General features: G+C 40.4%; 1 protein-coding gene across 1 annotated transcript in view; it reads left to right on the top strand.

Moving 5' to 3' along the window:
- The window catches only part of LRRCC1 (leucine rich repeat and coiled-coil centrosomal protein 1), a 1,845,576-nt gene that overhangs the window by 670,389 nt on the left and 1,156,266 nt on the right, over positions 1–18,921 (top strand). Inside the window, exon 9 of the mRNA XM_044066062.1 lies at positions 8,044–8,192. Within this exon, the coding sequence (XP_043921997.1) occupies positions 8,044–8,192 (149 nt within the window). The remainder of the gene's footprint in view (positions 1–8,043; positions 8,193–18,921) is intronic.

The following is an 18,921-nucleotide window of genomic DNA, read 5'->3' as shown; positions in this document are numbered from 1 at the left end:
CCATGATTTTTATCCAGGCTATCATTAGATCAAAAGGATGAAAACATGTATGTACCTCAGAGCATTAACAGCCCCGTGGCTTAAGGCCCACACCTGGCTTAACTCAGTTATTTCCTACACAGTTATAAGTATTCAGCCTTGGCTTCTTAGGGTGTGTTGAAAGAATATGCAAAAACAGAAAGTCAAAGTCGCACTGAAATTCTTTCGTTAATCATGATTTTTGTTCATGCCATTATTATATAGAGTGACAGGGAAGGTCTACAAGAGGGTAGTGAGACCTGCTATGTTATATGGGTTTGAGACTGTGGCATTGACAAAAAGGCAGGAGTCAGAGCTGGATGTGGCAGAGTTAAAGATGTTTAAGATTTGCACTGGGTGTGACTAGGTTGGACAGGATTAGGAATCGGTATATTAGAGGGTCAGCTCAGGTTAGACAGTTTGGAGACAAAGCAAGAGAGGCGAGATTGAGTTGGTTTGGACATGTGCTGAACAGGGATGCTGGGTATATTGGGAAAAGGATGCTAAGGATGGAACTGCTAGGTAAGAGGAAAAGAGGAAGGCCTAAGATAAGGTTTATGTAGGTGGTGAAAGAGGACATGCAGGTGGTTGGTGTGAAAGAGCATGATGCAGAGGACAGGAAGAAATGGAAACACGATCCACTGTGGCGACCACTAACGGGAACAGCCGAAAGAAGATGATGATGATTCCACCTTCACCAGAGGGCAAGGGTCAGTCGTGAAGTTGCATCATTAAGACAACCATTTCTGTGGTTTGATTTTTGCATTTTAGGTCCTAACCCCACTGTACATGTCCCTTAGTACCTCAGGGTTCTATGTGCAATGGTGTGCAGGTAAGGGAATGTTACTCTCTTCTGTTGGTGACATAACCCCTCAATGCTGCCCTGATTCCCGTTGAAACCAGCACTACCATGAGATCATTTTCTCTGTCAGGGATTCTACAGTGGGAACAATCGCCTGGATATGTGCCTCATCCATTCCTCCCAAAGAGAGGTGAGACACCAACATTACTTCATTTTTCCCTTCCTCCATGCTGTTTCCGACAGGCTTCTCTATCTCTCTTTGAACTTGGGTTAAGATGTGCTGTAGTCAGGACTTTTTGTATACCATTAGAGTTGTCTCTGTTTCATATTTGCTGTCTTATACCATCGCTCTCAGCTGGCTTTTAACCATATTAGTAGCTTGCTGCACCCTCTTGAGTTAGTTTCTTCATCAGTGCTTGTGGAAAACACAGACAAAATATCTTACAGGAGTTTAGATATGCTTATTATCTGTCTTATAGCACTGTGTCAGAATGGTTTCTGTGATGCAGTGCACTGTATGTGCAGCAGTATTACTTGCTATTTTGCATTTATACATGGAACAAAGCTCATCATATATTCTGTTAGCATAGCCGTCTCTGCAAATTTTTTTTTTGCATATGTATTCTGGAAAAAATGATGCTTGGCTATGTAGTGCATACTGTTTGTGGCTGGGCACAATTTTTGTGTGTGCAGACATGCTAGATTAAAAAAAAAGTGATCTGTAGCTACGTAGCGCATACTGTTGTTTGACCATCATATAGCCAAACCTTTAAAAATTTGATATACATTTTTTTTAATTAAATGGGCTATTAAGGAAATTTAAAGTATTAATGTCTTAAACAGCTATGATTGCAGCAAGTTCACCATTTTTAATTGATCAAAGTGCTTCCACTGCCCTTTCTTACCAATCACAATTTCATGTTGGCGTCTTCTTGACAGTGTTTCCTTTTCCGTTATCCAAAAGTATTATTTGTTGATGTTCTTCATCTCACATTGCTGCAGTCCTTACATATGGGTAGTCCGCTGTCCTCGGTCGGCCCGAATACCAAAGTATTAGGCTGACGTCGGTCAAGGCGCTTAAAACTGACATCAGGACGTCAGGGTACAAAAGCGCATGACCGACGTCATATCCTCAGTCTTTTTTGCCGCATGGTCCGATGCAGAAGCAGCGTTGCAAGTGCCGTTCGGCGTTCTGAAATTTTTTGAGTTCGGAGTTTCAGACCGAATCCAAGTTGGCTAAGTACCCCGTTGGGGATTATTTTGTTTTTTTCTTGCCTCAGTGTAGTACCGGATGTCAGAAAAAGTGAATAATTGTATTTCTTGTGGGAAACAGATACCGCATAGGGATTATCATTCTTTGTGCATTCCTTGTTTGGGGCCTGAGCACGGCGTAGTCGGGTGTCGCTTTGTGCTAGGTTCAATAAGCGCACTATTGCGAAGGTTAGATTGTGCTAGGCTGGTCTTGTAAGCGGTGCAATTATAATATGCCGTCGGATTCTCCGCGCCCGCTTCCACGAAGAAGCGCAAAGACAAAACAGTTAAACCCAGGCAAGATGAGTCGTCCGTTCCGGACGCCGGTTCTTTAGAGGCTTCAGTGGAACCGGTGGGTCCGACGGAGACTTCTTTAGAGTCTCAGGGGGAGACTTTAATTTTGCACGATGTGGCCTCTCTTGAGGCAGGGCAGGCTGAAGGGGCTTCTCAGGTTACTGTACTCCCCCTCCCTTCCCAGGGTGGTTAGGCCCTCTCCTTCTGTTTCCAAGGCTTCTCCCAGGGGCAGGCCAGGTTTAGCATCTGTTGGTGTCACTCCTAGTTCAGCAGGGTCTGTGCCTAAGAAGCACATGCTTAAAATGGCAGAAGATTTGATTACTCTGATTAGAGGTTCTTTGCCCCCTCCTGATAAGAGGCCTAGGGTGGAGCCAGAGTTGGGAAGTTTTGAACAGGCTTCAGATGTTTCAGAGTCTTCGGCTGAAGACTTGCAGGAGTACTCTCCTTATTCTGATTCTGATGCAGAAGATTCCACTCCTTCTGCTTCTCCTCCAGAGGATTTTTCTTTTTCAGAGACTCTTCACTCTATGAGGGAGCATTTTAAGTGGGAAGGTCAAGACTTCTCTGATTCTCGGAAAAGGCTTAGGGAATTTTTGCTTTTACCTCAACATAGGCCCTTAGCTATTCCACCTGTTCTGGATGTTGTGCAGGATGTGTTTTCAGAGGCTTCGCTTAATCCTGATTCTCTGCCTCCTGCACCTGTTAAACCAGATAGGTATTACAGGGTGCCTGTGGCTCATAAATATCTTTATAAGAGTCCTAGGGTGGACCCAGAAACTATTAGTCAGGGACCCAAGGGTGTTAAGGCCTCTGTTGTAAAAAATCCGGTTCCTCTAGATAAAGAGGCCAGAGCTTTGGATAGATGGGGAAAGAAGGTCTATACTTCTTCTACCTTAGCAATGAGGGCTTTGAATTGCCAGTTTCATATGTTGAAATATCAAAACTTTCTTCTTTCTCAATTGAAATCTAAGGTGGATGCTCTGGCAGAAGGCATTGAGTGTAAAGAATTACAAGATTTGGTGCATGTCTCTGAGCAGGTTGGTAAGCATTCTTTACAATGTGGTTTTGATGCTGTGCAGGCCTCATCTAGGGTGGCTGCCACTGGTTCAGTTCTTCGCAGGCACGCCTGGCTGAAGGATCAGAATTTTTCTGACCATGTTAAAACAAGGATTTTGGATGCTCCTTTGCAGTCTGAAGTGTTGTTTGGTCCACCTGTGGAATCAGTCTTGAAGAAAATGGAGGACAAGGCTAAGTCTATGCAGACTGTTAAGGATTTTTTGCAAGTTCAGCCTCCAAAGTTTAGTAGGAATTGGCCTGCTAAGGGGTGGACGTATCCTTCTTATGATTCTCAGTCTAGGGGTAGATCTAGACGTGGTAGGGGCAGAGAACAGAGTTCCTTCAGACCTAGAACTGGGAGTTCACCTGCACAATCTTCGAGTGAGGGTAGGGGCCAGTCCTTTCGTAAACAGGCCCAATGACCTACTTTTTCAGCTGCCAGATCCCTCTTGCCTGGCGGCACCTTTGGGAGGAAGGTTGGTACTTTTCAAGGAAAATTGGATTTTAATTACCCAAGACAAATGGGTACTGGATATCATACACCGAGGTTACAAGTTTTATTTCCATACCTTGCCTCCTTTCAAAGGCATGCCAGACGTTCCTCCTCAGCAAAGACTAGAGGCTCACAACCAAATTTCTCTTCTACTTCAAATAGGAGCTATACAACCGTCCCTCTGCCAGAAGTGGGCCTAGGATTTTATTCTCGCCTGTTTCTAGTACCAAAGAAAGGGGACACATGGAGACCCATTTTGGACTTATCTATCCTCAACACATATCTGGACATTCCCAAGTTCAAAATGTTGACGTTACAGCAGCTTTTACCTCTGCTGGGCAAAGATCACTGGATGGTGACTCTGGATCTCAAGGAGGCTTATCTTCATGTTCCTATCAGGCCCAGTTGCAGGAAGTTTCTGCGTTTTCGGGCTGGGACTTTTCATTATCAGTTCTCTGCATTGCCCTTTGGCTTATCTACTGCGCCCAGAGTGTTCACGAAGGTTCTGGCTCCAGTGGTAGCTTTCTTCAGGCTAAGAGGAATACAAATCTATCCTTATTTGGACGATTGCCTGATTCTGGCTCAAGGGAAGGAAGAACTTCTTCATCATTTACAGTATGTGATGGCAGTGTTAAGATGCCTAGGGTATTCTGTGAACGAAATAAAGTCCAGTCTAGTACCCTCTCAGGACATGTGCTTTCTGGGTGTGAGACTGAATACAGCATCCCAGATGGCCTTTTGACCCCGGACAAACAAAAGAATCTTTCTTTATTTCCATCAATTGTCTCGTCAGTCCAGGCTGACTGCAAGGACAGTCCTTCAAGCCTTGGGGTTCATGGCATCTTGTATTCTGGTACTTCCCAATGCCAAACTGCATATGAGGAAGCTACAATGGTATCTCAAAAATGTATGGACGCAACACCGCCAAGATATGGACACTGTCATTCAGATAATACCTTGCATTCAAAAGGAATTTTTGTGGTGGGCTCAGGAATGTCACCTAAACAAGGGACTCTCTGTGACCCGACCAGAGGCGAGTCAGATTCTAACGACAGATGCCTCAGACAAAGCTTGGGGAGCTCATCTAAATGGAAAATGGGTACAAGACACGTGGCCTGCCAGACTTCAACATTTACATATCAACTTGAAGGAGATGTTAGCAGTCCAATTTGCATTGATAGCTTTCAAGGAGTTACTTCTTCCAGGGCAGGTGTTGATTCAAACAGACAACACAACTGTCATGTGGTACATCAACAAGCAAGGGAGGACACATTCATATCCTCTATGCAGACAAGCAATGATTTTGTGGGAGACTGCTCTCAGTTTGCAGCTAAATCTTCAGGCAAGGTTTCTGCCAGGAGCACAGAACTCCTTAGCAGATGTGTTGAGCAGACAAATTATGGATCCCCACGAGTGGAAATTGGATCCTCATGTATTTCAAAATTGACAGTGTTATGGGGAACTCCAGACATAGATCTGTTCGCTTCTCCACTAAATTACCAGCTGCCAAAGTTTTGCACTAAAAGGTTTCATCCCACAGCTTGGAAAGTGGATGCTCTCTCATTCAATTGGAGCAATCTTCACGTGTATGCCTTTCCACCACTGCCTCTCCTCCCAAAGGTACTCCTGAAGGTCAGACAGGACAAGCCAACCATGATTTTAATAGCTCCGGATTGGCCTCGACAGCACTGGTACCCATTACTGAGAAGTCTGGTACGGGAGCCTCCATGGCCTTTGCCTTCGATTCCACACCTGCTGTCTCAGGAGAACAGTCATTTACTCAATGTCAAACTTCACTCTCTACATCTAACAGCCTGGCATATTCTGTTTTAAACCCTGGAGGGTCTCAGCTTCCACAACAAGTTTTGAATGTTATTTTGGAGGCCAGAAGGCCTAGTACAAGGAAAGTTTACGCAGATAAATGGAGGAGATATTTAATTTGGAGTACAGCAAAGGACTTTGATGTTTCTAAACCTAACTTAAGTGTTGCTCTTCAATACTTTACTGAATTATTGGACAAAGGTTTGTCCTTCTCCTCTATAAAGGTTCATGCTGCAGCAATTTCTGCTCACTATGACTGTGACCCACCATTATTTTCTCATCCTTTGTTTAAGCAATTCCTTAGAGGGGCAAAGAATATAAGACCCCCACGTAGAGCTCCTACTCCTGCTTGGGATCTCAATTTTGTGTTGGAGAAACTCACTCTACAACCTTTTGAGCCTGCAGCGACTGCCGAGTTGAAATATTTATCATGGAAGACTGCTTTTTTGTTGGCCATTACATCTGCGAGAAGGGTTTCTGAATTACAGGCCCTTATGGCGGTTGAGCCTTTCTTAATTTTCCACAAGGATAGGGTGTCTTTGCGTACTAACCCTTCCTTTATGCCTAAAGTGGTTTCTAGTGTGGCTTTAAACCAAACTATTCATTTGCCTACTTTTTATGCAAACCCCCAAAATAAAGGGGAGAAGATTTTGCACACTTTGGATATACACAGACAGTTGCGATATTATTTGAACAGAACTAAAGGGTTCAGGCAGTCTCAGCAGTTGTTTGTTTCATTTGCTTTGTGTTCTCAGGGCAAACCTGTTTCAAAACAAACTATTTCTAAGTGGATTGGTTTTTGTATTGCTTTCTGTTATTCCCATCATGGTAAGGAGATTCCATCTGGGGTTAGGCCTCATTCCACTAGGGCTACTGCCACTTCTACAGCTTTTTTAAGGGGGGTGGCTACTAAGGATATTTTGGAGGCAGCTACTTGGAGTTCAGTGCATACTTTCTCTAAGCATTACCACCTTCCACTTTACTCTAAATCGAGGGCTGGATTTGCCACTGCAATTTTACAGGGCATTTTGGAAGCTCCTAATGCTTTATAGTTTTGCCATCCTCCCTTACCTCTGCTTTGGGATTCTACCCATATGTAAGGACTGCAGCAATGTGAGATGAAGAACATAGTACAGTTTTGTACCTACCATAAATGTAGATGTTCGAAGATCCACATTGCTGCAGTCCAATTTACCCTCCCTCCTTCCCCTCTGTTGTTAGAGGTGGTTGTGTGGTTTGGGTTGTAAATATTGTAAATATGGTTAGTGCAGGGGTGGTTGGTTGTTTTTTGCTGTTTTTTGGCTTTGCCCTTTCTTTTTAGGGCCTTCTGACATCTGGGGCAAGAAAAGACTGAGGATATGACGTCGGTCATGCGCTTTTGTACCCTGACGTCCTGATGTCAGTTTTAAGCGCCTTGACCGACGTCAGCCTAATACTTTGGTATTCGGGCCGACCGAGGACAGCGGACTACCCATATGTAAGGACTGCAGCAATGTGGATCTTCGAACATCTACATTTATGGTAGGTACAAAACTGTACTTTTTAGTATCTCACCCTTAGTCTCTGTTCTTGATATCCTTTCCTAGATATATTTCTTAAATATTCTTAAGGAGCTCTTCCTTAGTCTTCCTCTTCAATGCAGGGATTTATACATGTAACCATCTTAATGAGTCCCTTATGGGTGATCACTGTGACTGTATTATCTTCTTCCTGATACATGTTTTCCATTTGACAGTTTCTGTGAGAATCTCACTGTTTCACTTGCATTCTTTCTCCTTATTTAACTTTCCTCTGAAGGTGGATTTTACACATTTGTCTGTATTATTTAGTCAAATGCAGGGAGCAGAACCTACATGGCAGCACCACCTTTTACAACACTGAGAATGGCTTCCTTTCTGTTGTTGCTAATGGTGTTTCACCCTTTTGTTTAATTATTTTAATGCAGTACTCTGAAAGACTGAATTGTTTAAGAAAGGTATTCAAAGTCTTACATTTTTTATTTTAATTTTAAAAGTACAAGGAGTTTACTTTTCCAGCCATGTGCAAGTTACTGTTTCCCCTCATTTGTAATTGTTTAACACTGTGACAAGTACAAATTGCTTGAGCCATTATTTTACCACCACTAGTGAAATAACTGCACTAAATGCATCAAGCCTAGATTCAGGAATGTATGGTTGCTCTTGAAGTTGAAGTTATTTTAGTAAACATTTTAATATGTAGACAAAGAATTAAAGTGGCTTAAAGTAACTCCTGTGATTCATTTTTATTAATGTTGATTTATTAAAAACATTAAACTGTTTTACTGTAGGCACTTGTTGAACAGCTGGATTTGGAGCGTGAGAGAAGATGGAAAGCTGAGCAGATGGCAAAAAAACTTTCAGAACAAGTTAAAGAGTTACACAATCAAGTACACGAGGAAAAGAACATTCAGAGCACGGCGATAAATACCACTGACAGGTAAAGCAGAAGGGCTGAGATAATAAAAATGCATTATGCAACATTCAGTCCCGTGCTATAAGATTATCTTAAAACTCAGTTCATATACCGTATGGGTTCTATTGGCTTGGCCACACACTAATTTTGTCCACAAATTTACTAGGTGCATTTCTGTATCGAAATGCATCTCTGTTGACAAAACAAAGCCAAAGTCAGATGACTGATGTTTTGGGTTTTGCCCTTTCTCCACTGTTGTGTGATTCAGAGTTGATATGCATAAGTAGCAAGGAGGTATGGGGATGTAGGGGAGCATGTCCCCTACATAAAACACTTTTTTTTTTTTTTGATTGTGGATTTCAACCATTTGTAGTCAGTTTAATAACTGTTGATGTAGTGTGTTGGATATGTAGCAGTGCAGTTAACTAAAAGGTTTGGAATTCAAACACCTCATTATGTGTACATCTGAGATATAGGTAATGAAAGAGCTTTAATGGCAAGTAAGTGTGCCTTGATCATTGCCTGACACTGAAGGTTAGCCAGCAGCATGATGTCACCTCTGCATTACTAAAATACCCTATTTGTCCTTTGCATTTTAACTTAATATGTAAAAGAACTTTTTTACATTTTTACTTGTTTCCATTTATGCATGCTACAAAATGCACAATGCATCCATACTTTTTGCTTCAGAGCTTTCCTGCCATTGAAGAGAGCTCTCCTCTGCGGGCTTTTGAGTATTGATGGTCGGCTTATTCTGTTCCTTTGCTGGGCAGATAAGTTTCCTTTGGGGAACAAACTTTGGCATTAAAAAATATTGTTGTTTTCTCATACTTTCCTGATTAACCCCTCATCCAGTTTTGGCAAAGAAAAAAGAAGATAGTCTCAACAAAATGTGGTAAATGGATGTTTAAGAAAAAATGGCGGTCAAAAAGAATTTATGAACCACCTTCCAAAAACCAAGGACAGCCTAGTAAGTCAGAACTATTTTAGGGACATTGACATTGCATACTTGTATGGTGAGTCAACCCTATCTCATTTTCCACAGAGACAGGATTTCTTTAATAACTAAACCTTCCTTTATGCCAAAAAAGCAGTAACCAAGCTTACTTTATGCCGAACTATTCATCTCCTTGTTTTCTTTCCTGAACTTAAAAATGAGTGAGAAAGGATACTCCATAACTTGGATGTCCACAGACAACTCTGGTACAATCTTGACATAAACTAAATCTTTCAGATCTTCAGATCAGTTAATAATTTGTTGTGAAGGTAAGAAGGGGCAACCTGTGTCAAAACAGACTGTTTCCAAATGGTTGTCTCAGGCTATTACCTTTTTTTATACTCACAACAGCAAAACTATTACAGGCAGAGTCAAGACTCACTCTGCCAGGGCCTTGGCTTTATGTATGGCTTTCTGAAAGGGTTGGATTCTAGAAACAAAAACATAGTCCTTTATACCTACATTCATTTATGACATTACAAACTTGATTTCTTCTCTAATTCTAGATAAGGCTTTGCTAGAATTATTCTTCTTGGGCTCCTGGACCCTTCCCCTTCCATGTCCCAAATATAATAAGCTAGGGTGGTCTACACATATAGCTAAGGCTACTGCAACAGGGGTCAATATGATGAACATAGCACGGTTGTGTAAGTAAACTTACCGTAGCAGTAGATGTTCGAATGATAATTGCTGCAGTAGCTGTTCCCTTCCTCCATCCCCCTTGTTTCCTGATGTGTTGTTTATGCCAGGGTATGAATACTTATTTTTTTTTTTTATCACTCCTAGCCTTGACTTTTCAGGTTTCACCCTTCCTGTTTCTGTTGGTACTAACACTGTGAAGGACTTGGCAGCCAAACATGATTTTTTAAGTCAGCTCAACTTGAGCTGATGGTTTGGGTGCATGGAAGATGTCCTGAAGCTTTGGAAGCTGTCCGGCTATTATATCCTTGGCAGGATATAACCCACATAGCTAAGGTTATTGTTACGGTAAGTTTACTTACACAACTCTACTTTCTTGCCCATTTAGGTTATTAACATCAATCTAAAAAGCCTTATGGCTGGTTTAGGGATATTTGCCTTTGTCTTAAGTGCGAAGATTTGTGCCTCCTGACTGCATTTTTTTATTTTGTTTCTTAGAAAGATAAAAGCATTTGTGTTATCATAATGCTTCTGTTCCATTTGGTCCTTGCAGCATCCCTTGGATATAGCTGTAGCAGCTTTTTGAGCTACTTGGATAGCTATTCCTGCCTGTAGACTAGAACTTTTCTTTTTGAAGTTGTGTCAGTATTTATCGTCAGAATGACAACTGTGAATGCTTCATTGGTTGTTTTCTAACTACAGTTATTCCAGTCCTAAATATTAAATATATGGGCCTTTCTAAAGTATCTGTCTGAACCTCCATAATCAGATCTATGTACAGCCTGTTGAAATACAGGATTTGTAATCAAGCAAGGTATAGTTTTAAGGAAAACAACAGTTTGAGGCTACATAAACTTATTGATTACAGGGGCAGCAGATGACTGTGATATTTTTAAATAGGAGTGAGGCTATAGTATGAGTGTTAGAATGCGCTTGTACGTTTCATACCACATCTCCGAATTCATCTTTCAAGCTGTGCACTAAAGCTTCATTCTGCATATTAGTGCTCCATGCATAGGTAGAACATATATAACAGCAGAACTACTTATGTTGTTGTTGGATTATTTTATGGATTTCAGCATTTCTTGGACCATGCACATTAAAATAATTGTAGGGAGCATTTCTGAATATTGTATTCTGGGACCTTTTAAAATGTATATTCTTCTTGAATCCTCTACTTTCTGGTTTTGAAATATTGTAGCAGACGTTTCATTGCTCATGAAGCAAGACTCCTGAATATTGTATACTTGAACTAATGTATGGATTTCTCAGTTTGTTGTTGCATGTCCAAAAATACACCCTGCATTCATTTCAGCATGAAAAATAGTAGGCAAAAATTTTTGGCTCAGCTGTTAATTATGGGAATGTATTTGAGTTTGCATTCATTTAGGTAGCTTTGTGGATAATTTAGTTTGATTACCTTTTAAACCCCTGTATGAAGAGGGTTTCTGTTTGGATGCCGTATTTTAAAGAGATCAAGAGTTTCTTTATCATGTTTATATTCTGCAGCTTTTCCATTTCAAAGGCAACCTTGCTTGCTTAGAAAAATAGTTAAAGCAAGCTGCCTGTTTTTTTTTTTTTGTTTTTTTTTTAAGATGGTGTACTTGCTTCTGTCTAGGATGCATTTTAGGTTTTGAATAACTGGTCATTTTATATGCTGCATACACAAAGTAGCTTCCTGTATTTAATGAAACATCTGGGAAAATATACATTAATGTGCTTCTAGTTTTCTTGAATGACTCACAGTAAAACAAATTAGCAATCTGTTAAAATCAAACAGCATTAGAAGCATGAAAGGAGCTAATGTGGGCATTTACCTTTTCATGGATTTGCTTCATACTAGTTAGAAGATCATTATGAAAACTAAAATCTGAGATATCACTTGGGATCATTTCTGTTCACAGTAAACTAGCTATGGACCACATCCTGGCCTTGGTTTTGCAGCACATTATATTATTACCAGCTTATCGACATGCATATTTATCAGATGGTTTCATGGCAACTGCTGTATAAGGTTTTCTTTGTACCTCAGGTACCTTATTGTTGGTTAAGTAGAAGATTTCAAGCAGATATGTGTGTGCGGCATAAAGGTTTACACACATACAATGACTTCTAATTACAGAAAGTTTACACACATACATTGACTTCTAATTACAGAATAGAAAGAATGGGACCTTTAGAGTAGCCATCTAATTTGCAGTAAAGCATTGCCAAACTTCTGCTGGTAGTACTTAGTGAGTTAAAAGTGAATATTGCCTGCATATATTTGGAACAGCTTGCAGTTTGTTTTAGAGAGTTAAGGCTGAGACCCTACTATGCCATCCTAAAGTCCTAGGTTTGATTTCCCCATTTTTCACTTGAAAGCTGCATGGACTGTGACCAAATTTACTTAACGAGACAGTGCTTTCAGGGACCTGGGCACTTTTTTACACATTGAACTCGCCTTGTTAGAAAACCCTTCTACCTCTTCCAGTTCATTACCGAAGATATATTTTCTGGGTCCAAGGATGTTGTTATCCCCTCTGTACTCATCCCTTATTAGGCCCATAATGCAATATAATGCTACTTTCAGCATATATCTTTCCAGACACCTGATCCATCTTGAAAAATTAATGTTTCCTCAGTAAATACATCAGGGCCCTGTGTTTCATGAGCTATGCAGAATGGTTTAAAACTCTGTCTCTCTTCTGTGTCCTACAGATTCCAAAAGGGATCCAAACCTCAAATGACCCAGTCATGTATGATCTTGCATGTCTGCAAAACATGTAAAGCCACAAACACCTGCACAAGAAACTTAAGCCTGCACATCAGCATAAACCGAAGCGTCTGATGGGATAGACAGATGCCTCTGTCAAATAATTCTTCTTCCCTGCCATATTAAACAAAGTATAGCTCATAGACCCTGTGAACTCCTATATCTCATGGGATTACCTGGTTAGCAAATTAATAAAAAACAAAGCAGTATGCCATTGCCTCAAGACAGTATTCTACTATGTTCCCACTTAACAAAGAAATGTAGATTTTGATGGCAAGCAAGTATCAGCTATCCCTCTATTCCCCCATTTTTCTTACCTGTTAGTCTTCATAAAACAATCTCTCATACTGCTGCTCCTGGGAATTGTATTACATATGCCCTATGTTTATTTTGCTTCTGTATTTCCCCTTTACCTTTTTTCTCCTTACTGTACCCATAAAATATATTGAAGTGGTGGACTTCCTCTTAACTGTACTAATGCATTATGGCTCCCATAGTCATGAAGTTGAAGACTAAGGGTAAAACTGGGAGTATTTGAATGGTATAGTAATCTAAGAAATTGGGCAGAAGGCGTTTGCTGTTGATTGCAAACTCATAGAACTATATTTTCTGCCTGGAACTCTGTAGCCACATACAGTTGCTCTCGTTGAGATCTCCTGAAAAAGCAGAAATATGTATAAACCCCACCCCCACACACAGACACAGTTTCATTCATGTCTTGTTGCCAACTTCTTAAAATGGTTTCTAGTAATTTCTATTGATGCGGGTAAATTAGGTTCCCTTTTCTTGAACTCATTTTCTGCTTGGCAGTCTTTTATTTCTTATTAGTTTTCTCTGAGTTAGTTCAGAGTTCAGCCTCACTGGTGAGCATGAGCACAGGATTCTTCATGCTAGCTTTCCAAAGTGGATCTGTAAAGGCAAGACAGAGTTAAGCAAGTAATAAATGAATAAATAAGAGCAACATTAAAGACAAAAAGTATGACTTGGAAGTAACCTAGTACTGTTCCTTCTGCACTTTTGTTTCTTGACCTGAAAAGAATAACGGTTTTATTTCTGTTCTGATGAAATTTGAATTCTTGTGAGTCTAGTCAGAGTTGTTACTTTTTGATAATCAAAAGATTATCAGATAGTTGTGTCTAGAAGATTTCTGCTTTATATTAGTTAGAAGGGTCTGCTAGCTTGAATGTTCCACTAAGAGGTTGAGAGGTATGGAGGACAGGCCAGTAGCCACTCGGTTCTTCTCTTTTCATCTCTGGACAGCCAGACTGCTAATCAAATCTGGGTCACAAACACTACAGATAGTATGCTGGCAAGTCTGGTTAGAGCTGTTGGTTTCAAATGGACAGTCACAAACTTGCTGTGCCTGGAGTATCCATTTTGTGTTAAGTAAAGAAAGTGCAGTTTGTATATTGCAGCCTCTCAGCTTGCTGTCTTTGAAGCTTGTTGTTGTATTTAATTCATGCTTATATCACAAAAGCATTCTACAAATATGTGTTACAAAATTATTACAAGAGACACACTATGAAACAAACTCATAGCAACATGATACAATCCACATTATAAAGTAACAAAACATTTTCTTTACAAGCATTAAAAACATTTTCTATATGAACTGTCAGTCTAAAATAGTGGAGATGGATTGAATATGTCACAGATGCAGTTTAATTTGACAGTATTTTTGACATTTTAAGTTTTCAATAAAATGATTAATTTATTTGATAATATATTGATTCAGTAGTAGATATTCTGCATTTTGACATTCTCCTATTCATTAATTATCCTTTGCTGTTTACTTCTGAGTTTAACCATAAGTTTGGTATAGACTTTAAATCAGGCATTTATGATATGTTTTACTTGAATTAAATGTCCAGTTATTAACTTGTTTTTCCTCATGTTTTGGAAGGCAGATATCTCTTCCAAAGTAGTTCTTCATTTTCATTTTTGTCTGTGTAGTCAAAATCTTCCATATCAGTATAAGCCTTGAGTGCTACACCTGTGAGTTGTGAAGCTAGGACATTTGTCCAGTCAATCTGAACTCAGTTCTCCTGGTTGGCATATCTTTCAAAGGTAGCAAAACAGGCTTTGGTTTTGTCATCTTTACTAAGTTTCTTTAGTATTGAGTGGTCAGTATATTCTGTAACAGTCATCTGTTCCTGGAGACGGATTTAAATGTTTGTTAGCCTCACTGCTTTCCTGAAGAACTACTACATATTGATCCAGAGTTTTGTTTTGCTCTGTGCCAGAGACTCCACAAGTTTATAAATTAGTGGCAAAATATAATAGTTAATTTGCAAAGAAAAAAGACCAGTTTATTTCTGTGTGGTGTAGACACAGAAAACAAGACCCTTCTCTGTCTCTTTTTCTCAGGCAGGGCAATTAACTCAAGGGTTCTTGCACTTGCTAGTTGTGATGGAGGAAAGGAAATAATGACTGTAATTTGGTATATGTAAACCAACTTATCCCTACATTATTCACCAGTGTAGCAAGTATATTGCCACTGGCCACCTTCCAGTCCATGTCAAATGCATTTATGAGGCTGATTCCTCAAGCCTTAGAAGAAGCTCCAATTGCTGCAGGGTCAGGAATTGCTGTAAAAAGGCATGACTGATTGCTCCTTTGTGACTTTGCAGAATCCTTCAAGATGTTATTCATCAATGCTCCTTTTGATGGAGCCACCTGGTTTGACCCTAAGGTGAAGGAAATTCTCTCCAAAAGCTAACAGGATGGGAAGACATCTTCTGCCACAGGGATATATTTTTCTACTCCTGAAAGGACTTTTTCCTGGAACCAGAGAGGAGGTAGAAAAATGTGGTTCTGCAAGATGCAAGGACCTTCCCAACACTCCTACAGAGACTTCCCTCCAATATCCTGAGTGGTTCCCCCTTGCAGGGATGGTCTTTTTTTCATTGTGGAGGCTTGAAAGGAGTCCGATGTTGTAGCCCATATCACTAGGAGACCATAAAGGATTACAATAGTTAGTTCCAGAAATCAGTCTGCAGTTCATCCCTCTGATAAAAAGTCCAGGTCCTTTGATGTGTTGAAAGTGTATGCATCTTCCACATTCTGAAAAGGGAGCTCAACTACCTTTTGCATATGCTTCATTTTCAATGTCAGTTTGCTGATGGAATGGCATATATGCTGGAAGAGTTGCCTGATGATGAAGACCATAACCCCCGACTCCTATCTCATATGGCAACTGTTTTATCAAGTTCCATCCTGACCATGCACATGGCACATAATTCAACAAATGGTGCAGTGAGAGTAGTAGGTCATAGAATCTCCAAACTACCATGCCTGGTTGCACTTCACCTGTTTTGCCAAGAACTTTAAGGTATCCTTTATTAACCCCGTTTCAATGTAACAATTTATTCAGTCCCAAAGCAAAAGAGAAACTGGGAATAATGCAAAAGGATAAAAGCAGTAATGGCTGTAGGCATTTGTTTTGAGAGTCTGCATTGCTTATTTTCAAGGATGAGGAAGAGTCCTCTTCTGTTGTAGTACAGGTGTGCTCTTGTGGTATAGGTGAGGCCAGCAACAAAACAAATCTCAACAGTCTGGGAAGAACCAGCTTGGTCAGAAGGATTTCTATGAATACCTACTTGGAGATGGATATTCTTTGCCTAAGCAGGAACAACATAGCTGTTTCTTTGGGGGGGATAAAACAGCATCAGTATCCTTAAAGGCTTGCCCAACTGTTCCACTGTGGAGACAGTCAGGGACCATTTGTCCTTCCTTCTGTTGGCAAAGCTGACCACCTTGCAAGACAACTGGATTTGAGCAATTATATCTCGATGCTTCAAATTCTCCTTCCAGACCCCTCTAGAACCACGCTCTTTCATTGCCTGACATCCCTCTCTGTCAAAAGACTGCAGACAGAAAAAAAATCATAAGGTTTTTTTCAAAAAAGGCCATCAAAGAGTTAATTCCAAACTAGAGAGGATTAAAATATTATTCCAGTGTTTCATTAAAAAAAAAAAAAAAAAAACATTGGGGACCACAGGCTAACTGTAGATTTTATCATCATCAGTGAAGTTATCCCCCATGTGAAGCTCCAAACTTTTATGTTGAATTTGATTATTCATTACTTGTCAGGATGTGATTAAATGTGCTAATTGAACCCCCAAGATAAGTATCTGCATTTAAAGATTGGAATGAAGTCCAGGAGATTCCTGTGCTTGTGGAAATGATTGCTCACCGGCCATTTCGTATGCTTCCATTTGGTTTCGCCTGAGCCCCTCAGTAAACTCAACAAATGCATGGCTGTTGTTGCAGCACACCAAAGGGGTACACTTTCTTACCTTAATGATTTATTTGCTCCCAAGTACTCTGCCATTTGAAAGTGTAATGTGAATACTTCATTTGTTTTAATCTTCAAGTGTAGAACTGCTAAGTCACACATTCAGCTGTCACAGACTCTCATGTTGACAGGTCATGTGCTTGACACACTGTTGTGCAAAGCCACCTCTAGGAAAGATTCTTCCATTACTGGAAGAGGTCTCTCAAATTATTCAATTCAGTTTCAGCAGCCCTTTGCATAAACCTCAGGACTAATGCCAGCACCTATTCTCATTGTTTCTCATGCCAGACTTTACATGGTTTTGCAGTGGACTCTAATGTCATAATGGTCTTGGTGCACAGATCTTTCTATTACATCTGATAACAGTATTGAGACTTTACAAAGCTCATCTTTGTTGGTGGTTACACACTCCCAGATTTGCTCCTGACAGAGCCTTCCACACCTCTCATTTCTCTCACTATGGATGCCTCAGTCTTAGGGTGGGGGGATTGTTGTCAAAGGCAGATGGTTCAAGGTACCTGCTCACAGTCGGATGCCAGTCTGCACATATTTTTTCTCAAGATGTGATTTTCCACACTGTGCATGCTATTAGGGCTCCTTTCCTTATGGTACAGCTGCCATCTGCACTGACGGCGTACTCCAGTAAATTAATATGGCTGCTGTTTGGTATATAGACAAACCACACCTTCATACTCCTTGTGACAAGAGGCAGTGAGAATATGGGAATGGGCTATGTGGACAAATCATTTTATTAGTCACTCATAATTCTGGGAATAAAATTCCCTTGCTGACAGGCTCAGCCATTACCTGCTGATTCAGCGATCCCTTAACTTGTCAGTGGCACAGAAGATGTTCTTCCTTAGATCACTGTCGCAATATTCTGTACTTGTATGTTATCCTGCTGAGGGAAACCTGACGTCCAGCTGGGGTACAAAAACAAAAAAACCTTGATGCTGCCTGTGTCTTGCATATAACCTCAGCTCATGGGCACAGTGGTACATAAGTGGACATAAAAGCATAGGATCCTCGCATCTATATTACCTGATCGAATGTTTAGATTAGCGAATACCTAAACATCGATCTGGCAATATCGAAAAATTAAAACAGTGAACAGCCGATTTAGCATAGGGAATGAATTCCGTTGGCCGTAAAAAAAAAAAAAAAAAATTAAAACCAAAATGAAGTGAAGGGCTTCGCCCCAAACACTCCCTAACTAAATATACCAACTCCAAGATTGCTCTACAGTGGGGAAAGGGGCAAAATCTGTGTAACGCCCAAGGGAATTCTTTCCCTGCGTTAAATCATCCGTTTTTGATTTGTTGCTATCGCTATTACCAGATCAACCTTTAGGTATTCGCTAACCTAAGCCTTCGATCAGGTAATAGGAACCTGGATCCTCAGACTATCTTGGTGCAAGTCCGAACATAGAACCTTTGCTGATGTCAGTCTGAATACCACGTTGTTGTGCTGCTAACACTGCCAAAGTTTGGTCAGATAAGTGCTGTATTTTGGAACTTTTTTTTTTTCCTTCCTTTTATTTTAAAGATTTGGTCACATCAGCTAAAAGGGAAATGTGACTGTGGAAGGTAGAGCCCTTATAAAGAACTCCACCTGTGTTTGATTTTGCTTAAGGAATGCTTTTTCACTGTTACCTTTGCAAGAACAGAGTTTGAGTTACAAGCCCTTATGGTAAACCCATCTTTCGTTATCTTCCAAAAGGATGGGGTTTCCTGAAGGGCTAACCCCCTTCTTAATGCCCAAAGTAGTAAAGTAGCTGTCTCTGACCCATTTTATCCATTTGCCAATCTTTTTCCCTAATCCTCGAAACAGAGGGAAGAATATCCTTCACTCCCTGGATGTACATAGGCAGCTAAGGTTCTGCCTGGAAAAAAAAAAACTAAACCATTTAGAAAGTATGACCAAGTTTTTGTTTCCTTCCAAGAAAGGTAAGTTGGGAAGCCCATTTTCCAAACAGACTGTTTCCAGCTGGATTTCCAAGTCTATCTCCTTCTGTGTTAACTTAAGACCCTGCCCAACCTCAGTGAAGGTCCACTCCACCAGAGCA

The sequence above is a fragment of the Protopterus annectens genome, chromosome 3.part0 (genome assembly GCF_019279795.1).
Source record: "Protopterus annectens isolate FY-2018-M chromosome 3.part0, PAN1.0, whole genome shotgun sequence".
NCBI lineage: Eukaryota > Metazoa > Chordata > Ceratodontiformes > Protopteridae > Protopterus > Protopterus annectens.
Note: the sequence above shows the minus strand (reverse complement) of the source record. Positions and strands in the feature narration are given on the sequence as shown.